We start from the raw sequence: 24,025 nt of genomic DNA, 5'->3' as shown, positions 1-24,025 counted from the left end.
ACCCTCCTCTCCAGCACTCCTGAATAGACTTTCCCAGGGAGGTTGAGGAGTGTGATCCCCCTAAAGTTGGAGCACACCCTCCGGTCCCCCTTTTTAAAGAGGGGAACCACCACCCCGGTCTGCCAGTCCAGAGGCACTGTCCCTGATGTCCACGCGATGTTGCAGAGTCGTGCCAACCAAGACAGCCCTACAACATCCAGAGCCTTAAGGAACTCAGGGCGGACCTCATCCACCCCAGGGGCCTTGCCACCGCGGAGCTTTTCAACCACCTCGGCGACCTCAGCCTCAGAGATAGAAGGGCCCCCCCCAATGTCCCCAGACTCTGCCTCCACGTCGGAACGCGTGTTGATGGGATTAAGGAGGTCTTCAAAGTATTCCTTCCACCGATCCAGGACGTCCCCCATCAAGGTCAGCAGCGCACCATCCCCACCATATACAGCGTTGACAGTGCACTGCTTCCCCCTCCTGAGTCGCCGGATGGTGGTCCAGAACCTTTTCGAAGCCGTTCAGAAGTCATTCTCCATGGCCTCGCCGAACTCCTCCCACGCCTGGGTTTTTGCCTCCGCGACCGCCAAAGCCGCATTCCGCTTGGCCTGCCGGTACACATCAGCTGCCTCTAGAGTCCTACCAGCCAACAAAGTCCGATAGGCCTCCTTCTTCAGCTTGACGGCTTCCCTCACCTCCGGCGTCCACCACCGAGTCCGAGGGTTACCGCCGCGACATGCACCGACCGCCTTGCGTCCGCAGCTCCGGTCAGCCGCCTCAACAATGGAGGCCCGGAACATGGCCCATTCGGACTCAATGTCCCCGGCCTCCCCCGAGACATGGTCGAAGCTCTCCCGGAGGTGGGAGTTGAAGCTCCTTCTGACAGGGGATTCTGCCAGCCGTTCCCAGCAGACCCTCACATTACGTTTGGGCCTGCCAGGCCTGACCGGCGTCTTCCCCCACCATCGTAGCCAACTCACCACCAGATGGTGATCAGTTGACAGCTCCGCCCCTCTCCTCACCCGAGTGTCCAAGACATTCGGCCTCAGATCCGACGACACGACTACAAAGTCTATCATCGAACTGAGACCTCGGGTGTCCTGGTGCCAAGTGCACATATGGACACCCTTATGCTTGAACATGGTGTTCGTTATGGACAAGCCGTGTCTAGCACAGAAGTCCAACAACAAAACACCGCTCGGGTTCAGATTGGGGGGGCCGTTCCTCCCAATCACGCCCCTTCAGGTCTCACTGTCATTGCCCACATGAGCATTGAAGTCCCCCAGGAGGACGAGGGAATCTCCGGGAGGAGCGCTTTCCAGCACCCCTCCCAGAGACTCCAAAAAGGGTGGGTACTCTGCACTGCCATTTGGTGCATAAGCACAAACAACAGTGAGGACCCGTCCCCCCACCCGAAGGCGGAGGGAGGCTACCCTCTCGTCCACCGGGGTGAACCCCAACGTACAGGCGCCGAACCGAGGGGAAACAAGTATTCCCACCCCAGCTCGACGCCTCTCACCGAGGGCAACTCCAGAGTGGAAGAGAGTCCAGCCCCTCTCAAGGAGACTGGTTCCGGAGCCGATGCTGTGCGTCGAGGCGAGGCCGACTATATCTAGCCGGAACTTCTCTACCTCGCGCACCAGCTCCGGCTCCTTTCCCGCCAGCGAGGTGACGTTCCACGTCCCTAGAGCTAGCTTCTGCAGCCGAGGATCGGACCGCCAAGGCCCCCGCCTTCGGCCGCCGCCCGTCTCGCACTGTACCCGACCCCCATGACCCCTTCTGCGGATGGTGAGCCCACTGGAAGGGGGACCCACGTTGTCTCTTCGGGCTGTGCCCGACCGGGCCCCATGGGAAAAGGCCCGGCCACCAGGCGCTCGCCATCGAGCCCCACCCCCGGGCCTGGCTCCAGGGGGGGGCCCCGGTGACCCGCTTTCGGGCAGGGGCAACTGAGAACCATTGTTAGTTTTCTTCATGGTAGTAAAAAATGTTTTAATGATACATAATTTTTTTTTGCCGTATTTGGCGTGAGACAATAAAGTGAAGATGGCAGCAAAGTAGAGCTACGCGCTCAAACGGAAGCAACTTTTGTATGGAACGAAGATGCACTGTGTCGTCTGTCGTATGTTCCCGTCTAAAGCAGACAAAATTGATATTTTTACAGAGGCACCGACAATTTTCGAAAACAATACCTGACCAGCCATGCTAGCAGACAGACCCTGGTTTGCGTGACAGCTAAGCGGATGGTTGACAATCCATCTTCGAGGCCGTTGACCATACTGGTCAGGAATTTAAATGTAGATGCCCATCGTGTTATTGCACGACTTATAACAACCACATATCACGTAATTAAGACGGGCCAGCCGTTCGCCTCGTTCCCCCAGGCAATTGAACTGCAGCAGAAGAATGGTGTCGACTTGGGTACTTAGTATCATACTGATGAAATGCTATGGAAGCTTTTATATATTACCATTGACGGACCAGGGGTCTCATTTCTAAAGCTTGCGTACGCACAAAACAGGGCTGAAAATGTGCGTACGCCACTTTCCACGCAAAGGTTGTGATTTATAAAAAACAAACTTGACGGGAGAATGTGCGGTCCTCCACGCAAACTCTGACCCTCCCGTAGGCCTACGCACATTTTGGAAACAGTTGGAATTGGCAACGCAGATGACCTTACTGTAGTCAGACTGCAGAAAGTAAATGTGGGAAGAACGATTACTCGTAATATTTATATATTTTGTTTTCCTCACACACTTTTTTCACTCGATTTCATCATTATCATGAAGATTTAATCCAGCAGTATTATTTTAGCTTGTACTGAGTGATAATTGTTCCATAAACACCTTGTACAATCAACTCAAATTTTAAATCAAAATTCGGCGCTGTCTCACCATCATATTGTCCACTACCGGGGGAAATGCCCGACTGCATGGAATGCAGATAACATCACATATCCTACCTTTAAATAACTGCAGAATACAGTGTATAACTAAATATATTTATTTAATACTGTGCATATATAATCATATGTCAAAAACTGGAAATACAGTCGTTAAGCTCCCGTGCAATCGCTACATTCCACGTCATCAGTCCAGACTTTAATAGATTACTGTTCATAACAAAACGCTTTTGTTTTCAAATTGTATCTCGACTCGCGGTATCACTGGCACAGTTGACGCCACTCGCACAGTTTTTGTAATTGGTGATCTACCGGCCACCACATTTTCGGAGTTTTCGGGCTCCACCAATAGGCTAACAGTGTCTGAGAAGTTATGCGCTATGATTCACCGTAAAGAACAATCGCATGCCAGGGTCATGATGAGATACTAGATTAGCATTCATGAGGTGCTTTGCATTGACTATTTATGGTTAAAAATGGGCGTGTTCAGGGCGGGGTACAATGCTGATTCACGTACGCACACTTGTGGGTTATCTGTGATTTATAAAGGGAACATTGTGTACAGGTGTGCGTACGCACGGTTTTATAAATCAGAATTTTTGTGAGTGTACGCCATTTTAGGCTTTTGGGCGTACGTACACTTTTAGTAAGAATCCTACGCACAGTTTTATAAATGAGACCCCAGAGGTTTCAGTTTCAGCCAGACAGAGTTGTGCAGAGATGGCTGTCAGCAGGGAAGAGAGCACATCATGTTTGAGGTTAAAAGTCAATTGTTTTGCTGACTATTACCTTTAAATTTTTTATCACTAGAAATGTGATTTCATTTTTGTTTGTTTTTATATCCAGGATGTGTTTAATAAATGGTTAAATATGTTAACAGAATAACACAACTTATAAGTCTTTGGTTTTGTTGTAACAATGATAAATTACAACTTTTGGAGGGGGGGCCAGTAAAAACTGTCTTGGGGCCAGTAAGTTTCAAACCCACTGGCCCGATGGGGCCAGTGCCAAAAAGTCTTAATGTTGAGCCCTGGGTGGTATTTTCAGCAGCGTAAATCCCCAAAAAGGTTAATGTTGCCGCAATTAACACGGCAAGGGAGATTTTTGTCAAACCATTACGACCGTTAAAATGTGTAAATTGTAGGCCTACGAAATCTTAACATAACTATATGCAGTTAGGCCTACTGATAATTAGTGTAATCGTTCTGACAGTAGCCTATGGCTCAATATTCTCAACAGGAGATTGAGAATAATAGCCCCAAAAAGAACGTGGCAGCAATTGAAAATTGTAGGATAACATTCAAAACGCTGAAGAAGGCCATGGGTTATTGCACTTGATGTGGGCTAATAATGTTTTTGTCTTCACATCTTGAACAAAATTAATTAATTACTTCAAAACAACCTTGCCACAAACATTTATTAACTGATAGGCTAAATGCTGAGCTTTAAGATAAAAGGGAAAGATAACAATGACTAAAATGGGGATTCACTGAAATAAGTATTATTGCACAGATCCAGCACAAACTTTCAGATCAGAAGGTGACCCAAACTGTAGCACACTTTGCTTGGCAGAACAGTCATTTAAAATTGCTCAGCATGACTAAGAATATATCATTATTATATTACGCATTCATATTTAATCCAAATCCAATTATTACTATTCTGGCTGACAGTGTATGGACAGCTGCCCCAGATTTCCAATTAACATAGTCTGCCTCCACAGATCCAGAGGGGGCTTGGACAGTGGCAGACTGTGGCTGTTTCAAGGGCAGGGGCCGAACATTTTTTAATGGCTGCTACTGCACGACATGGGCTCTCACCAGTGTAACAATGGGAATGGGACGACACCCCAAGTGTCGTCCCAGTGCACTTGGTCTAATTTTTGCCACTCTAAAGAGTATTTTAGAAACGTTTTTTTCAACCCTGGGGGCACCAGGCAGTCAACCCCTGAGTCTTCCAGTGGGCCTGGATACACCCATAGGGACAGTATATTGCACCTATAATATTGGGGAAGCCAGAAGGAGAGGATGAAGTAATATAGAGGGCAACATAATGGCTACTTTAAACAATGAAAATGCTTTATACAATTAAATAAAAAGTATCCTTGATTCTTTGTGTTTCACGATGACCTGGAAAACTGATGATAATATTCAGGTACTGCTTTGGAGCAAGGTATACCCTTCATATTTCCTGGCATAGTTGCCTTTCCTAAACCTTTTTAAGTCACCAACCCTGTTCAAGAATGTCCCACATGCAAAGACAACCAGAGATTCAGACAGACCGAACAGTGGTCAAGGCTTGGCTACAGTGAGTTTGCTTCTTTGTGTGTGATTCCAGCAGACTACATAGTCTAGGCCTACCTACATAGCCTGAAGTCTACTACCCTCATTTCTACTATTATAGTCTACTACTCTCCTTTCTACAAAGGATGGTAGATTGCTCTTATGTGTTAATTGCCATCCTTAAGAGTTGCTAAGTGTTTTTCGATGTATATATTTTTTAAGAATTACAATAAAATCTACCAAGACAGGGCTGGACTGGCCATCTGGCATACCGGCCGACGCATTTTTGGGCCGAATCGCCGATATCATTTATATTCATTTTTTTCTTCTTTTTTTGGGGTCGGGCCGGCCGAAAAAGAACTGACAGCGGCCCATTGGTACAAATTGTTTTGGTCAGGCCGGCCCATAGAGAACTGACAGCGGCCCATTGGTTAATTCTCTTCATCGGCACTGGCCTGACCCAATCAAATCCAGAAACCCCCTTCCCCTGAATCATAATATCGCCTCCCGCAGGCCTTGAGACACGAGCTGTTGGCTAATGCGTATGCTGGTTTAGCATTGTTAAAGTTTAGCATCGCTAAAATTGAGAAATGACCACCAAAGCGTAAGGGAGGCGCAGAAAAGTTAAAGATCCTGTAAAGCAAATTCCATGATTTGCTTCTCAGTACATTATATACGTGTGAAATTAGTTCCTGAAAGCATGTGCAAAGCGCGAAAACTTTGTCGCACTGAAATGTGGAGTTAGACCGTAGAACAGTTTCTCTTTCGTTTTCAGATCAGGTTTTAATGGGCGGAGCCAAAATATTTCCCATATACGTCATTTTGACCCATCTACGTCAGATCACTGAATGGCTCCTCCTGCTGTACTGTTATTGTAACCTACATCAGCTAGCTAGCTTCAGGATGTCTCCCTCCACCTGCAACAGCATCTTCCCTGGATGCAAGAACTTCAGCTGCGATGCAACACTATTTAATTTCCCTAATTTCCCAGAGGAAAGGAAAAATAGGTGGATTGATTTTGTGAAGAGCCACGCTGATGGAAAGCTTCGGATAAACTCCAACAGCCGCCTATGCAGTGACCATTTCACGGAGGATAATTTTAACATGGACCAGAGACAGACGGGGCTCAGGGACACACGGCTTCTCTTGCAGCACGGAGCCGTACCGAGCATCGCCCTCCTGGCCGTTCCTCCACCGGTCGCACCTGGACCATCCACACCGCCGCCAGCAGTTCATCACTCAGTTCTGTGTGCTTGTTATAATTATACAAGATAACTTTTCGTGAGGTATCTCTGCTATGAGTTAGTGCAAACCGCTAACTTGATATTAGGCTACTCGGTGTAGAATGATAGTATTTTGGTGAAATGGTAGCTAATGTGCTAGAAGTAGTTAGAGAGCTCAAATAGACACCAGAGACAGATTTTACTCCTGTGTTACAGCTCAGGGGAACATTTCATTTATATGTATCTGTATGTTTAACTCATTGAACAAATTCTAATTCTATACTGTTTTGTTCGGTTTGACGTAGCATCCATTATCTGGGTCGTAGGTAGGCAACGAGGGGCGGTGCTTCAGCTCCTTCAGACGACACACCCCCCCCAGTCTCAAGCAGAGAAGAGTGCTGATTTTCACATGATTTCAAAGCCTAATTTAACATAGTTGTTTGTTTTTTTCATTAGAATTTGGATGGGTAGTTAATAACACATTCTTCTTTGGTGTGGTGAACTTAAAACTCGTTTTCAATTCCACTTTACAGGATCTTTAAGGGAGAAAAAGATAACAAATCTACAGGTGAATGCCACAATGTGCAAACATTTCGAACATGTTTGGGGGGGGGCTTTAGCTGCTTCAACATCAGCATTACCTGTAGAGGAAGGAGGAGAGGTGTCTGTCTCAGAGAGGCCGAAACATAGGCTACTGACAGAGTCAGGGAAGAAGCCGAGGAGCAGGAGAGTGACCATGACAGGGCCATGGGAGCGAGTGAGGAAAAGATGGAAGAAAGAGTAGTAAGTAAGGAGTAGGCAAATTAACCGGGACTCAGGAAGGGAGGGAGGCTGTGTGTGTGTTTTTGTATTGTATTTAGCAGACACTTTTGTCCAAAGCCACAAAATATGAATCTTACAATAATTTAAATTAACAGTAAACAGTTTTAAAAGTTGCTAAGCCAATATTAAGAAAAATAGTAATAATAATAATACAATATCAAATATCAATATGTATATATTTTTTTATACCATATACAAATCATAACTCTAAGAATTAATTAATTATTTAAGTGTAAGATCAACAGATAAGTCTTGAGACCCTTCTTGAAGGATCCAAAACTATCACATGAATGCAGAACACTAGGCAACTCATATTATAGAATGCACGCATATTTTAAGGACTGTCTGCAGGGAATGTGTCTGACCAGTCACGGTGGGTGTGGGCCGCCTGGGCCAAAAATGCCAGGGCCGATTTTTTGTCCCAGTCCAGCCCTGTATCAAGATAAACAATGCTGGGCCTGCTGAACCTAAACCTCTTCCACATACTGGTCAGGGAAGCATTACTTCTGTCTCTGAAGACCCTTGGGGCTGGTGGGATAAACGCTCTTTGTATAATCTGAGCACCTTCATCCACAGGGTTGTCAAAGAACGGATACGCCATAATTGACTGTAACTTTTCTAAACGCTCTGCTTAGTTTCTAAGGCCTTATTTTCAATGTCAATTAACCAGTGGCTTTTGAAAACAGTTAAAGTGACATTATTTCTTAACTTGTTTATTAAAATTAATACATTCTTTGGAGATGAAGTAAATTCATTCATGTCTGCACTTCAGAAAGTTTGCACTTATGTTTCCGAACAAAGTGTTTGGCGCGCAGGAATTTACTCGACGGAACTGTCTTTTGAGATTCTGTTTCTGCCTGTTTGAAATTATTTGCAACACATTTTAGTTTAGCCAGAGCCCGTCTGTTTAGCTCGACTTTTAGCCTGACACGGAGCAGGCTAGTTACCTTGGTTACGTAGCTTGAACTAGAATAAGCCACTTTAATGGAACGGAACTCTCGCTGAAGTAAACGAGAGTTGGCGAAATAATATTGTTTTAAGGGGGGGGGGTATTCGTTTTTTACTGTTTCGTTTTTATGCATGTCTTTTGAAAAGCTTGTATAGTATTCATGAAATAGTTTGTAAAACCGCACATATGAAGTGGGAAAATAAGTGTAGAAAGGCAACTGTGGTCTCAGCAGTACCAGTTTTTTTTAAGTCTCTCCTTTTTTGGAGCAGTTGAATATTGCAGACGCGCTTGAACTGTGCATTCAACCCCCCAGGAACAGGGTTGGAGACCTCTGATCTAAAACATGCAGGACAGGGGTCCCTGAGGACCAGGGTTGAGAACCACTGTTGTAGGCTTCCTATGTTGAACTGCAGTTGAGATCTACAAAATATAAAGACACTGTCACTTACATAATGGACCTAATGTCAGTATAGCACCTTTCTTAAAAAGCCAGTTCCTCGGTATGGTACCTCAGTGCCGGTATACTGTGCTGTCTAATGAGACTGCACAAACTAAATGAAAACAACATAACTTTAAAAAAGTTTAAATCATGCACTGTACTATGTTAAAATGTAGTTAAAATGTTACTGTTGCACTGTAGATGAGATATTACTGCTGTCCCATTCTCCAGGCACTACCACAGCATGGATGAGTTCAGTCACTATGATCTGCTGGAGGTGAGCTCTCAGAGAAGGGTTGCAGAGGGCCATAAGGCCAGCTTCTGTCTGGAGGACACATCCTGTGACTATGGCTACTACAGACGCTTCGCCTGCACTTCACACACCCAGGTATTCTATTTGTGTGAAAAACTGTGTAATTTGATGACCTGACAGTGATATTAATACTCTGCATTTTACAGGGACTGAGTCCGGGATGTTATGACACTTATAACGCAGACATAGACTGCCAGTGGATCGACATCACAGATGTGAAACCTGGAAACTACATCTTGAAGGTTATTTTCCAAAAATATGTGACATGGTGGCACTTTACAGTTGGCACAACAATAGAAGAATAACCAAAACATGTTTTTTCAAATAATATAATTTCAATAACAAATTATGGTACTATCAATGTATTTTATTTTATGTGGCCTTCGAGAAATAGGCACTCAATTCACCAAAAGGCTTTTTTGAAAGGGCAAGACTGGAAATTTGATTTGGACCATTCTGCAAGTTTTCGCTTTCATTTGAGCAAAGGGATGGAGCATAAGAGTTCATTCATATTTTTCTCCTTTTACTTTCACCTATCTCTACAGGTCAGTGTAAACCCCAGCTACCAGGTCCCAGAGTCAGACTACAGCAACAACATTGTGCGTTGTGATGTCCGCTACACGGGCAACTATGCTTATTTGTCTGGATGTCACATGTCACCGTGAGTGTGAATCTTCTCAATTCAGATAATACTAAATTTATACTTAATATCTGATACATCATCTCAAATTGTTGTATTAAAGTCCATTTTAGTACACAAGGAATCTTCATCTATGATTTTTGCTTTGTTGTTTCAATTTGCAGATATTAAGAGAATACATTTACTCTCAAACTCCCAGGAGCCATTATGCTAATGACAGGACTACAATGTCTGGCAATTGTTTTTTGTTGTTGCTTTAATTACTCTCTACTACTCTAATACAACTACACATTTAATTAATTGAAATTATGTAAACCCAGGTTCAGAAAGAGAATGCTGTAACAGAAATACAAGATACCAAAATATAATGCATTTAGAATGCATTATATTAACATGTATTTCATGTCCTTCTAATCAATGTCATCCCATTCTTGGTAGTATTATGTATTTACATTAGCTTTATACAGCATTATATTATGGCTTGTGTTTTTGCAACTCTTATATTTTTTAATAAATAATTTCATGTTTGCAAAATTGTGGTAACTTAAACTAGGACTGTAGGCTATAAACCAAACTGTCATTGTACGAATGCAAGGTAACATGCTAGTTACTTTTGTGGGTTGTTACATTTGTTTTGTTAAGAATTGAGATGCTTTGTAGTATGTGTTTATTTATGCAAATGCTCAAATTACTGCTTTGCTTTTTTTATGTAGTCCAGAAAATCTACTTGAATACATTCTTGTGACATTGTTTTATTTTCTTCTCTGTTGTTGTTGAAGTCAGTTAAAGTGTACCTAACTCAAAAAGCTTTTCAGGATTTAAATCCATATGGTTAATATTCACACACAGCTAAACTCGTCAATTCAGTAGCATTAGATGGTCTTAAATTGTCAGGTTAGACTAGTCTGTCTAACCTGTTTGTTGCTTAAATAGTAAGACTGACTTAATTTGAGGTAGGAAAGTTAGCCACCTCTCCCCTAAGCCTGTGGTAAGGGCTATGTTGCTATGCCAACAATCTGTTACATAATTATCTTAGCACAATTTATAACAAAAGGAATAACATTTGTTAATTTGATTGAATAAACACATTTAGTAGATTTTTTACATCTATTTAGACACTCAAATAAACACCCTAACCTAAATTCCAGGAATCTGTGTGTGTGTGTGTGCCACCAATTTCAGCACGGGCACTGTGCACTATATATAGTTAAAGTAATCTGTATTTGTGTGTTTCTCTGACATCTTTACCAACTGCATCATGGGCACGGTTCACTAGTTTCTTAAATCGTGGAGATAAACTGCGATGAAAGATGCAAATAGAAGCCTATTTTTAGGCTATGTTTAGGCTACTTGGAAGGTTGTAGTCTATAAAATGAACTATTGATATTATTGGTAATAGTGTGCAATATGAAGCCTTAATATTATATCGCCGGACTCCGGATCAGGATCAGCAGGGTCCCAAACCTGTCAGGGCCGTATAACAGCTCCAGTTTTGCAGCCTCCCTATATAGTTTTTGTGTGACATTTCAAGTAATGTTGGTTGCCCTCTGGTGGCCACGGGGGCCCCCTGTGCAGGTATTCGCTTGGAGCTTTTGTTTTCCGCACATTTCATCTACCCAATATATAAATATTCGTGGATATCCTCAACCCACAATTTTTTTTTATATGAAGGAGCAAGATAAAGTTCAAACTAACGAGTTAATTTACTGTATACTTTACAGTGATGAGCAGCAAAAATGTTACTTTGCTCCGCCCCAATAGGTGGCGCCAATTATACTTTTACTATTGTTTTTTCAAGCAAGAGCGAAGTGCTGCAACAACTCAACTCTTACAGATCTGTCCAAACACACCTTCATGTTGTCTCCATTTATATAACACGTTGTAAAAATTACAGGATTATTTGTGACAAAATGCACTCCGTCAGGGTTTCTATTCCATCGTTCCGTTCAGAGGAAAATTCGACTGATAAAGGATACACGGTAAGCGAACGCTTGATTTAAATGCTAGCCTATTTGTTTGAGACTAGCTCTTCACTGCTAATGTACTGTAGCCTACTGGGCAGTACCGCTGTCCTCTAAAAATAAGCACGATGGCTAAGTCAATGCTCTGTCACGTTGACAATATGCCTTACTAAACACCAGTTTCTATACAGAATGTCAACAACTATATATGCCATACAGTTATTTATTATAATATCATTTTATCTATTTGTATTCGGCACATGCAAAGCTATCTTGCAAGCTAGCTGACGTTAGCTGGCTCTAACCAGCCAGTTTAGGATTCCATGAATTTTGATTGTCTTTGGCAGGATGTGAAATCTAAGGTGGTAGGCAGAGCCAACATAGCCTACAGCAGTTTCCCAGAATTCTGAAAAAAGCCAACCCCTATAAATGCATTGTGTCGGTGTAAAAAAAATATGTATTTGAATGATTATCCCAAACTAAATCAGAAGACATTTAAAGTAACAGATGTCTAATGTCCGTCTTTTACAGGTGTTCAAAATTGAAGTGCTCATGAATGGCAGACAACATACTGTGGAGAAGCGCTACAGCGAGTTTCATGCCCTGCATAAAATGGTGAGTTTGTTTGCAACATTGATTAGGCATCCAAATTGAGACCCAAGCTCTTTCTTTTTTTCTATACTGATATAGTCAAAATCACCCACCTTAACCACATAGCTAGCACATACGAATTAGGGTAAGAAAAAATCCTCACCAATTCCTCTGTGTCCCTCTTAGCTAAAGAAGAGCATAAAACCGCCTGAGATCCCTTCAAAGCATGTGAGGAACTGGATTCCCAAGGTTCTGGAACAGAGGAGACAAGGTCTAGAGTTCTATCTACAGGTACCCCCCCCCCCCCCCCCCCCCTGCACCACTGCGAATATCTGGACAGGTTGCTAATAGGAGACAGTGATAATCCATTACAGAGCTGCCTCATCACGCCATTCTGTACATTGTCCTCACCTCTCTGAGACAATATGTATTCCATCAATTGTGTCAACGTCTCGAGTTGTATAAGAAAGACTCTTTGAGTACCAGAAAATGTCTTTCAGATTGGGGTGGAGGGCACTGCAGAACAATCCCCAAATCAAAAATCCCCAAAGAAGCACTGTAATGTTATGCCCAATATCGCTGTACACAATATTGGATATTACAAAGGAGACATTGCAGGGCTGTAGGCAATGTAATGGAGAGCTAGATTTCAAAACATTGCTTATATCAAAATAATTATTAACATAAAACAATAATACGACAGTTATAAAATTAACGTTGTCATCTTCCACCATGGAAGCATCATTGGAAATTGCAATGCCACTGGACAGAAGCCCGCTGATGGTCGCACATGTGGTGCAGCTCCGTCCGTGCCAGCTGGACTCTTAAGGCCGAGGTTGTAGCACCTATGGGACATAACATAATGATCAACTATAATTTTAACACCGACAGAAGTTTTCCAGTATAGAAAATGTCTTGAATTCACAGTACATGCCTGAGGTACTAGACATTCCTGCCTCTATCCCTCCAAACTCCATCTGAGGCCATTGAAACTGCCTTTGCGACGCATAGGTTTTTGTGAGACCTCAGACTAAAACGTACTGACAGCCACTGCTAAATCATTCTATACGTAGCTTCGGTGAGCTTCCATCTCAACCTTGTGAATTTAGGTTGTCTTAACGTTTGCAAAGTTACTCACTTCTCATCACACAACCCCTGTTTGTACCGTCAGGCATCTGATTGGGTATAGGGACCAGACAAATTATTTAATTTTGCAATAATTCCTTGGTGGAGCCAGTCTCGCCAACTTCCAGATTAATTGTAAGCAAGCAACATTATTTTTCATTTTGTGGGCATTACATGATAGTGTTAGACTTTAAACCCTTAGTGTTAGACCCAACCCCAGAGCCTTTGTGATTTCAAAGTGTTAATGTCACACTTGTCAGAAAGCAGTGTTTCCACCTCGACACTTGGCATATGAAGTCGATTTAAATGTTACCTTTGAATGAACCCTCCTTGATTCCCAGAACGCCATTTGTCCCAACTTTCGCTGTCCTTCTCTGACAGACTATAATCATGGAGAATGAAGTTCTCCCAAAGATATTCTTGGATTTCCTCAACATCCGCCATTTTCCCTCTCTACCAAAAACGGAAAGTTGTGGGTGAGTATTTTGTACAATGGGTGCTCTATAAAACAAGGCTACCATTAAAATACTGTGCATGGACAGAGTTGCTTCCCTCTCAGCCTATATTCATATTAACAAGGTGTTATTTCAAACTTTATGACATTTAGTGTCCTTTCTCTTGCCATTTCCCCCCCTGTTGCTATTAGGTCATTTGAAACTGAATCTGAGGAATCAAGGTATGTCGATGTATACAAAATACGATGTATGGAAAGTATTCAAGTAATCTAGGCCACCATTTTGTTCTGCATTTCTCGATTAATCTGTCCATGGGAGGGAGTTCCACTATGTGTGTCTACACTAAATACACTGAACACTTATATTAGTTTGTTTTGCTATTTTCATTGTGGTGTGTGAGTGAGCATAAGATACAATCCTCATATGATTCCTATCACAGTACTATTTATAGCTAATCTGTCCTGTTTTGTTCTTTAACAGCAAACTTACCCATCAACCAGCTATGCTCTTCCTAAGAGATCCTTACCTTCTTCCTTCCACACATGGTAATGTATAAACCCCCAAAAATTATTAGTGCATATTATACTTAGTCTATATTATTTGAATGTACACTATAGGGTAGAGCTGCAACAATGAATCTCTAAAATTTGATTATTAAAAGAGTTGGCAACAAATTAATTATCGATTTGTTGTGTCTCGCGACTATTATGCCACTCAATAAGTCACGGAGATGTTTGAGTAGTAATTTTTTTTTCTGTTTAAGTTCTGAGTTGAGCGCAGAGCAAAAAAAAAAAAAAAAGGAGCGGAGGTAGAGGAAAGACTATCGGAGAGACCCGTAACGTTGTTGTGAAACACATGGCGGAGGCATAGAAATCAGTATGACCTAAGTCATCCAAGTTGTGGGATTTCACACTAAACTAAAGACGGTACAATTTCTGTGGAAATTGTGGGGTGTGCTCCTGTATTTTTGTACGCCTTTCGACTGGTTAGCTGCTGCGATTCCCACACAACAGAAGTGTAGTAGTTAGCCAACTCTACAATTTAACGGGGGTAGGTCTGAATCCAGGAGCAAAATGGAGCACAGCTGCGAGCTGTAGTTGTCTTTTATTTGTCTCTGATTTTTAGCTACGGTACTAATGCTGAGGGCTCGCTGATATAGCTGTCTGTCTTACTAGAACGGCGTATCTATGCGTCAGTGATAACGTTTGCTGATGTTGTGTTAGGCTAGCACTGAGGTCCCTTCTGCCACACAAGACACTTTTCGCCACAAAAACGTAATTTCAGCCTAAACTGTGCAACGGAACGTAAATCCCTATACAAGCAACGCAATTGGGACATTTTGACACCGACGTTGTCTATGTAGTCCAAATATTGAGGGATCTTTGGGGTGGGGAAATTATAATAAATATATATGAGAGAGAACAATGGTTGTGCTCGCCGAAGGCTTTGAGCCCAATTTTTATCAGATTAATCGACTAATCTAAAAAATAATCGACAGATTAACCGATTATTAAAATAATCGTTATTTGCAGCCCTACTTTAGGGACTGGGACACCTGACCATTCCACCTTTATGAGTTTCTTGTGCGTCTCATTCCAAAACTACAGGCAATAATATGGAATTGGGGAACTGCTGTTGGGTAATTACACATGGCTTGCAGATGGCAGAAATTATCCCAAATGTGTTTGATGTTGTGTAGGTCAGGGGTCTGTGCAGTCCTGTCAAGTTTCACACTAAACAAAACGTTTCGGTATGGACCAAACACCTTAATGCTCTTGTGGCTGAATGGGCACTAAATCCCACAGACACACTCTAAAATCTCATGGACAGCCTTCCCAGAAAAGCGGCAGCTGTTATAGCCACATGGAGGGGGTTGGGGGCAACTCCATCTTATTGCCTATGGATTTAGAATGGGATGTCATACAATCTTATGAATGTGTAGGTGTCCCAATAAATCTTTCTGTAAAGTGTATGTCTACATTTTAACCAGGACAGGTATGACTTCCTTGATACCTACTCATTATTAGTCTACCAAATTTGAATAAAACATGATACGGTTTCCTACTAATTGTCTGTTATATCAACTGTAAACGGTTTACTGACTCCACTGTTAATTATAATTGTGTATTTAAAATATAAATGTCTTATGACACTGTTGTTTGTAAAGTAACTACTGATTGATTTATTATAACAAACATTTCTGTTTAGATACATTTTCAAATGTTGTCATTGAAGGCGTAATCCATGGAGTTTTCTACCCCGATCTTCAACCAAGGTAGTGATCTGGAGAAATATGAAAAACTCCCAAAACAAAGGACGTTTTAAGGTGGACACACATTTATTAAATAATCATTTGTGTGAGAATAACATGTTTTATAAGATAATTTTGTAGTTTATTTTCCACCAATCAATTCTAAAACAGTATATACAGGTACAACACAGATGTTGTTTTGGAGACTGAAAAGGGATCACTCAAATAATCAGTGTGTACAGTATATTCTCACAAGATGTATAGTGTATAATAGGGTTTGTAACCTAGATATAGGGACTGAGAATTTTTGAAGGATAACAATCAAGCTCTTAAGCATTAATCCATTTTGTCCTTTTCTAAACATATCACAGTGGTGAATGAATGTCTGTGCGTCATAACTGATAGTAGCTGTGAAAAAAATTGAAGGGAAATTGTTGAACAAAAACATACAAGTCATAAAAAGCTGAAATGTTAAAGGGATGTTGACTGTCATAATGGTTGAATGGTTTTATGCATTCTATTTGCTTTTTGTAGTAAAGTGTGTTTCAACTTCATCACAGGCAGATTGTGGTTCGTTAGTGGGTCCTTTTACTTAAAATGGATGCTAAAATGTAATCACAAAAAGTTGCACTACAAAAAGGATTGTCATTCGATAATTTTTTATATGGATTTTGTTTACATGTTGCTCTTGTCATTAGACATAAATGGATAGGCTGGAGAGGCAGTTCAGAAGACAGAATGAGTCATTACCTTTTGTTGTCTAACATTTACTGTGAGATGAGACCTGGCTGTTGTAAAGGTTAGCAAAACATGTTTCTGTACTCACTGATTAAATAATGTTTTTGTTTTTACTAATCAACCATTCTTTTGTACACCCTGCAACCTTCTAAAATAATTGAACTGTATTTATGTTTTTGGTCTACAGTGTTTCTTGTGCCATAACACCTTCCCTTAAAAGACACTGTGGAGTTGTACTGTAGCACTTTAGACTGGGTACCTGAATATGATAATTAAATACTGACAGCAATAAAGTGAGATATTTCCATATTTCAGATTTTCTCCTTTATTAGTAATTGATAAACTTGAATGGTTTACTGAAAAAAATCTAAAATTGTCTTGAGCCTGTTTACAAACTTGTAAAACAAGGTCAAGAGTTCAGAACACAAGTCACTTTAAAAAGACATGTATACTTTTGGGCTCTTCATTATAAAATTGCCAACAGGGGTTTCACTATCAAAGATGGTCTTGTTTAGTTGGAGACGTTTACTCCAACTTAAAAATTACTTTTTTGAACAACAAATGTACATTTGCCTTGTTGCAAGTTGGACTTGGCTTAATATTTATGAAGGAATATGGATACTTTCTATAATACAAAAAAGTTATGTAATTCTTCAGAAAGATTAGGAATGTGTTTTCACACAATCTGAAACATCTGCTCAACATACTTAAATAACGGACAGCCTGTAAAAAAAAATCTAATTTCAAATGTAACCATTTAAAAACTATTCTTATATTTGTCTTTAGTGGGTAACACAATCACTCATTCACACACGTTCCCTCCAGGTAAATCATTAATTCACTTATTCGCACAGGCACTTTGCATTCTTTGAAAACCCTTGCCTCAATCCTAAAGCTCTCCATGACCAACTTCTTCTTTGAGGTTTTCATCCTGTCCACCCTCATTCTGAGGTTCCTTCATGTTGGCATAGGCCACCTCTCTTGTCAGCTGTTCCAAAGGAGGAAGTCCCACCACCAGGTTTCGCATTGCAATGGCCGTCATTAAGAACCTACAGGACAGAGAAACCAATTCATGTAATGCAAGTCAACTACTAAGACAGTTGTAATAACTACATTTCTGCAGGATAGCATGACTAGTCGGTTGTAACATCAAATGATGAAGTGAACATCTGATCTGAGGTATTGGGATACGACTCATACAGCTTGCAGTTAAGATACTTCTTGTTATACTCACCCTCGTCGTAACATCCAGTACTTTTTCACAGAGAAGCGATGCAGCCTCTCCAACAAACTTGCTTCCCTACGTTTTTTGACCTCCTTTATACGTCGCTGTCGTCGCAGAAACAGCCGTACCACTGGATCTGTTGCATTAATCTCTGCACTTTCATCATCGTTAGGAGAAACAAGTGGTTGTAGTTCTGGGGGCAGTGGTTCTGTCTCTGTAGAGTATAAATAATGCTGAAGTCCTTAAGTATGTCAAAAGCACAATTGAGGGGAAAAAGCAGTTGCAAGGAAAGTCTTTTTTTTATATAACTTTATACTGTGTGCAGTTTCCTTTTGCATGTGCAAAAATCTCAAAAAATATCTTTGTTTCATATCCATTTTTGAGTTAGCGTAATATGAAACAAACTGGAAAATGTGCCAAATGCACTAATATGAAACTTCCTGACCCGTTCCATTGCGGACACGCTCCTGTAGTTCAAACAGCTTGATGAAGTTCTTCTGGAGTGCTGCCTCTGTGGTGTTCACATAGATGTACATGTAGCACGATGGCTCAGTTGAAACTGTGTACACCTTATGGTAGGCTCCAGCTGGTAGCTGCATATGCGCACACACACACACACGTTCAGCTGTATATTTCTGCACATAAGACGAGTCCTCTCATTTATAGAGTAGAGCTGTTATTATGGCCCAGTTGTGGGTGCAGGGTTCGAGCAGAGGGACTAGCAGATTTCTTTTACAGATTTTTACTCTGAAAGAGTGAAACCATGCAACAGTCTCTATCGTTAATCATTTACAATTATCAAAAGGTACTATATACTGTACCTTCATCTGTTCTCCAGTCTTTAGGGTATAGTTTTTGTTCTCTGATACCACCTCAACACTCAGCTGGCCCTGTAGCACCTGAACACTAGTGTTGCCTAGGTCTTCACTAACGTAGTTTTCCAGGTGGAGACCTTTGGTAAGAAGACTGTCAGTCACTCAAAATTCAAGATACATAAAATAAGGTTTGTGTTTATCTTTTATCTATTGGTGTAATATTGTTACACAATATAGTGCAACCTCTACTGTAAACCTTTTGGCAGACTTTCTATAAATTGTGTATAGACTGCACTATACACAGTTACCATATATATAGTGTGTAGCCTACTGTCTGGCAAACGTATTTTCTATCAAATGGGAGGGAATGACAGATAATGGAAGGAAGAAGTGAAAAAGTCAGTACCTGGGAAGTCAGCTATGAAGACAATCTCTGTCTGGTTGTCCAAGGTTCCCTCAATCTCCTGGAACTTGGTCCTCCAGGGAGATAGGTCAACCAACAGTGGCATAAGCCAGGGGTTTGGACAGAAGGGGGACCAATCCGATTTGACCATGTCCACACGAGGGTCAAATATCCTATCACAGTTTGAAGGACAAATGAGACGTTGTTTTGGCTGCTCTATTTGATATTATAGGTCACCTTCGGATGTTCCTACTGCCCACCTTTGCTGAAAGCGATCGTTAATAGATACCCAGATATCAAAGTAGATCTCTGGGTTGGAAATATTGTAGTGAGGCAGGTGATGGTTCAAGCAGGTGGCGTACTGCTTCAGCATGTCCCCATGGTCCTTCCAGCGCCGGCTCTGAGTGAAAACCTACAAATACATGACAGCTTAATCACAATAATTTGAATTCATGTTGCAGTGGTGTAGTGTATGCCCACAAGGATCTACCATATGCCTGATATAAAAAGAGCAGTGATACATGGATGAGGGAGGGGTATTAGATTTACAATATGCGCCCTACTTCATAGTATACCAACTGCTTTTAGGGCTTCTGTTCTGTGACTCACCCCTGGGTTGAGATATCCAACCTCTCCTGTGTTTCCATCCTTGTAGGTAATCTTCACATGCTGATGGGTGCGGGAGTGAACCATCATGTCCCAAGAGTAACCATACAGACCATTGGTCCAGTTGTTATAGCCCTTTGTCAAAAATATTCATATGATCGATAACATACATTTGAAAACAAATGTTTTTTGTTTTTTTACACAGTGGTATGTATAATATGCCATTCAATCTGGCACTACAGACAAATGTTTGCCTCTAATAAGTCACTTTCCTGACAAAGCCCCTCTCTTCCCTCTCCACTGTACAAATCTAATCTCAGCTACTGTTTGCTGCAGGTAAATAGTTGTGTTGACACTGACTGTGCGATCATTGTCCAAGGCAGTTCCCTATTTCTTAGAAAAATATGCTCAAATTGTAGACTGTAAAATCAATCTAACCATGTGTGATTTCAGAAGCAAACCTACCTGTGTGATGAAGTGGGAGTATGGGAGGAAGAACTGTTCAGTCAGATAAATGATGGTGAAGAGGGCTCCGAGCTTGTGTCTGAACCATGGTTTGGAGGCCTTGGGGACAGAGACAGTGTCATGTGCTTCAGCAGGCGGGGTCTGGGCCTCGTGGTACACACAGGAAATACTGGGCTGCGGGTCTGGAGTTGTGAAGGGCAACACCACTCTGAGAAATGCCGGGAAATGGGCAAAAAAGCGTCTGGGCCAATCAGCGTAGCAGAAGATGGGACTCGTGGCCAACATAGTGTAGGAAAACATTCCTGTTGTGGACATAAGGTATCATCAGTGATCGATAGAAGGTTATTAATTAACCCAGTCTTCATCTGACAGGCATAGCCAGTACGGGTTGTATATCTGGATATTTTAGTTTGAATAATCTGCGATATCACTGGTTAACAGTAGACAACCATGAACAAGCAGAACAAGCACAAGAACAAAAAGACACCTCACCAATGCTGAAGAGCTGAGAGTTCATGCAGTGGAAGTAGCTGACAAAAAAGAAACTAAAGGGCCGCGTGGCGTCAAAGAACAGCAGGTAGCCGGCAGTCAGGTCCAGAATCAAACCACCTCCGTGTACCACCAGCAGGTTCACCATCTCAACAGGCAAAATTAGCCTGGCCAAAACACACACAGTGTTAGCCATAGAACTTATGATCCCTTGTTAAGACTGAGGAAAATAAATCGAAAACATTACATTTTAAGTAAATGTACTTTGAACTCACTTGAAAGGGTCAAAAAGCCAGTGGTGCGCAAGATACGACATGGAGTATCCCTCAACCCAGTCAGCATCTAATTTCTTTATTCCAGCGATAAAGTATACAATGAAAACCTGCAGGTGACAACGGGAGCACATATTCTAAATATAGTTAACCTTTTAAAATGCTAAACTGAATGTATAGAAAACAGAAGAATCTTCTAGAGATTTAAAGTTTCCCCAAACCTGAGTCCTCAGAACGGTGTAATTCCAAAGTGGCACTTGAGCATTTCTTTTCTTGAAATTACGTAATCCATCAACTGACCTGCAAGTTGTTACACACTACATTTATAAATAAATGTATGTAAACACACGGGCCCATGAAGATCTGCATACGAAAACACACATACGAGTACTTCTGAAGGGATGTGCCACCCACTCACCAGTATCTGTTAGCATCCATGAGTGTGAGCTGGAAGCCGATGAGGCCATAGAGATAAGAATGGTTGTTCCATGCCGTCTTATCCAGGAAGAAGATGTACCAGTAGGTTGAGATGAACATGAGGCAGGACAGTCTGTAGAAACACCCCAGCATGATGCCTATGGCACCTGAAAGACAAAAGGGACAGACACAGCAATACACAAACAAAGGGATGGACAGAGCAAAACATTACTGTCACTGACAGGCTTCCCCATATGGGAATGGACACCATCGCAACACAGAATGAAACCTACCTAAAAACATCACCACGTAAACCAGGTACATCCAATCAAGAGGCAGAGGATGCAGGAAGTTAAAGAGAGGGAAACGGCAGATTGGAGCTCCGTCCAGGTACTTATAGTCTAGGTGACTTAGGCCCCTCTCCTGGGTAATATCCACAGCCATCAGCATACCTGGGGGAAAGAAACAGGCAGACTATTAAGAGGATGAGTAGTGAAGACAGAATGTTACTTCCCATCAACATAATTGTTTGGGAAAGAGATATTGCTGTATGGACCATCATGCCCAAAGGGATCTGAAGACTTTGGTGGGATTGACACAGATGACATGAATTGACAACTCACCAAATAAGAAACGGAAGATGCCCAATGAGGCTGGATCAGTGGGGCGGTTCAGGAGGCACACTAGACGATGCCAAGAGGACAAGTCCTCCCTTTCAAACCCAAACAGGTGTTTCATCCTGCTGTCAGTCCATGCTACGTTCTCTGGTGCATGCCCTGACAGCTTGTTTGTAGCATTCTTTTGATCATTATTGCCCTCATTCTCAGTTGGCTCCTCCTGTCTAGAGGACGGCTCAATATAATGTGCACCTAAGAGAAAAGTTAGAAACTTTATTTGTAAACCACTTGGGCAAACTTGACTAACTGACACTAGAAGTGCAGCTGACACAAAGCATTGTGCAAACGTATAATGCTTAAAGCAAAATCTGCACAATTCAACATATGATTCAGATTAGATTGATTACCTCACGAGATGATACTACCTCACTTTCGTTAAGAAATAAAGTAACAATGTGCAGAGCTAAACTGCAAGTAGTATGATTACAAAACCACTACAATGTTAGTTACAAAACAACAACAATGCAGATTGCGCTAGCCTGTAACATAGCCTACCCGCAGTACCGTCGCACGCCCCTGTCTCCATCCTTTCAAATCGTCATTCAACAGACGAAACAATGTTACAATTCTGCGAATTTTGGCATAAAAACCTGTCCCACACTGAGTTATCCCAGACACGTAAACAGTTGGATACGTGTCACAATCCGCATACTGGTCATGATTGCAGGAAAATGTAACTTGTGTCTGTGCTCTCTTCCGATTGGTTTATAGCCTACCCATCCCACCTCTGCAAGAATAACTCCAGAACATTCTCCGCCCCCATCGGTCTGGAGGGGAAACACACACGGTCATGTCATCTCTTTATTGGATGTGCTTGCCTTCGGCAAGGGCACAACCATTGTTCTCTCACATATATAGGTATTATTATTAGGATTCCTCCTCAAAGGGTTAAACCAACATTACTTTTTTATATTCATTTTAAATATTTATTTTATGTTAAGTATATTAGATTATCATTTGCTAAACCAACATGATTTATTTATGTTAAATTAATGCTTTTCTTTAATGTTTAGGATATTCAATTATCATCAGTTATCAACATAACTTTTTTATGTTAAGTTGACCTAACTTTCACAGGTTAATCGGACACTATTGAGTTCGGTATACTTTGTATGTTTAAATTACTTACTGATTTGCAAGTAAAATGTATGCATATGTAGGTATGTAAATGATCCAAAATGTGTGCAAGTACACAAACAATAGTAATGGCTCGTTTCTAATGATCAGCGTTCACAGTAAAGAAAATCACCCCCAAACAATAGGGGGGAAATTCTATTTCATTTCCATAAAATAACAAAAAACAATCCTTCCACCCACCCACCCCAAAAGAGGTCAAACAACTGGAGGAGGTAGATGAAAAATGTAGTTTTACAAGCAATCAAGCTGGATAGACATTTTTCTGAACAAATACTGAACGTTACTTATGTGTTTGTTTGTGTGTGTATGCATGTATGCATGTATGTAGGTATGTGTTTGCGTGTATATGTATGCAAGTAAAATTTATGTATATGTAGGTATGTAAATGATCCAAAATGTGTGCAAGTACACAAACAATAGTAATGGCTCGTTTCTAATGATCAGCGTTCACAGTAAAGAAAATCATGCATGTATGCAAGTACAGAAATTCTATTTCAGCTCCATAAAATAACAGAAAAAAATCCTTCCACCCCAAAAGAGGTCAAACAACTGGAAGAGGTAGATGAAAAATGTAGTCTTACAAGCAATCAAGCTGGATAGCCATTTTTCTGAACAAATACTGTAACTGTACGTTACTTATGAAACAGAGGGAAAAGGATTCACCGGAGTCAGAGTCAACAGTTCACTGATCAAGTCTGTTTTAAGGACTTGGGCCTTCTTGGAGAGTGTGTTATCTTCAAGCTCCATGACCACCTTTTGAAGCACTTCGAAGGTGTATTTCAGTGTACAAGGGTAGTTCAGGTTCAATGCGTAGATAAGGCCGAACAACAGGGCAACAGCTAAAGC

At 41.5% G+C, this 24,025-nt stretch overlaps 3 protein-coding genes across 4 annotated transcripts in view; 2 read left to right on the top strand and 1 right to left on the bottom strand.

Annotated features, from left to right (window-relative positions):
• The window catches only part of loxa (lysyl oxidase a), a 92,475-nt gene extending 82,173 nt beyond the window's left edge, over positions 1-10,302 (top strand). Inside the window, exons 4-7 of one of the 2 annotated variants that reach the window (XM_067249835.1) lie at positions 8,831-8,987; positions 9,059-9,154; positions 9,458-9,573; positions 9,717-10,302. In XM_067249835.1, coding sequence (XP_067105936.1) covers positions 8,831-8,987; positions 9,059-9,154; positions 9,458-9,573; positions 9,717-9,723 — 376 coding nt within the window. In that variant the 3' untranslated portion in view covers positions 9,724-10,302. Of the gene's footprint in view, positions 1-8,830; positions 8,988-9,058; positions 9,155-9,457; positions 9,578-9,716 lie in introns of those variants that run through there. The other variant, XM_067249836.1, reaches the window with a different exon arrangement.
• Positions 10,303-11,375: 1,073 nt separating this feature from the next.
• On the top strand, positions 11,376-16,982 carry snx24 (sorting nexin 24). Its single transcript, XM_067250029.1, has 7 exons — positions 11,376-11,531; positions 12,045-12,128; positions 12,291-12,395; positions 13,611-13,705; positions 13,876-13,905; positions 14,165-14,229; positions 15,893-16,982. The coding sequence occupies exons 1-7, from the start codon at positions 11,463-11,465 to the stop codon at positions 15,961-15,963; spliced, it is 519 nt and encodes a 172-aa protein (XP_067106130.1). The 5' UTR covers positions 11,376-11,462; the 3' UTR covers positions 15,964-16,982.
• On the bottom strand, positions 16,975-22,709 carry ggcx (gamma-glutamyl carboxylase). Its single transcript, XM_067250028.1, has 15 exons — positions 22,538-22,709; positions 21,989-22,234; positions 21,659-21,817; positions 21,367-21,532; positions 21,170-21,248; positions 20,952-21,058; positions 20,680-20,843; positions 20,188-20,489; positions 19,726-19,857; positions 19,377-19,528; positions 19,120-19,289; positions 18,720-18,850; positions 18,344-18,491; positions 17,908-18,112; positions 16,975-17,722 (listed from the first exon to the last, which is right to left on the bottom strand). Exons 1-15 carry the CDS (start codon positions 22,566-22,568, stop codon positions 17,563-17,565), a joined length of 2,352 nt encoding a protein of 783 aa, XP_067106129.1. The 5' UTR covers positions 22,569-22,709; the 3' UTR covers positions 16,975-17,562.
• Between the last annotated feature and the right edge of the window lie 1,316 nt (positions 22,710-24,025).

This window comes from Osmerus mordax, chromosome 14 (assembly GCF_038355195.1).
Source record: "Osmerus mordax isolate fOsmMor3 chromosome 14, fOsmMor3.pri, whole genome shotgun sequence".
Lineage (NCBI taxonomy): Eukaryota > Metazoa > Chordata > Actinopteri > Osmeriformes > Osmeridae > Osmerus > Osmerus mordax.
The sequence above is the reverse complement of the archived record's forward strand: the minus strand, read 5'-3'. Positions and strand labels throughout refer to the sequence as shown.

What these genes read in the sequence shown, in the direction of transcription:
- snx24 (XM_067250029.1), top strand. Translation starts at nt 11,463, where the DNA reads ATGCACTCCGTCAGGGTTTCTATTCCATCGTTCCGTTCAGAGGAAAAT. An exon ending in ACTGAATCTGAGGAATCAAG is followed by an intron (nt 13,906 to 14,164) that starts GTATGTCGATGT and finishes GTTCTTTAACAG; the next exon opens with CAAACTTACCCATCAACCAG. An exon ending in CCTTCTTCCTTCCACACATG is followed by an intron (nt 14,230 to 15,892) that starts GTAATGTATAAA and finishes ATTTCTGTTTAG; the next exon opens with ATACATTTTCAAATGTTGTC.
- ggcx (XM_067250028.1), bottom strand. Translation starts at nt 22,568, where the DNA reads ATGGAGACAGGGGCGTGCGACGGTACTGCGG. An exon ending in ACTCCCACTTCATCACACAG is followed by an intron (nt 19,858 to 20,187) that starts GTAGGTTTGCTT and finishes TTTTTGACAAAG; the next exon opens with GGCTATAACAACTGGACCAA. An exon ending in AGACTGGAGAACAGATGAAG is followed by an intron (nt 18,492 to 18,719) that starts GTACAGTATATA and finishes GCGCATATGCAG; the next exon opens with CTACCAGCTGGAGCCTACCA.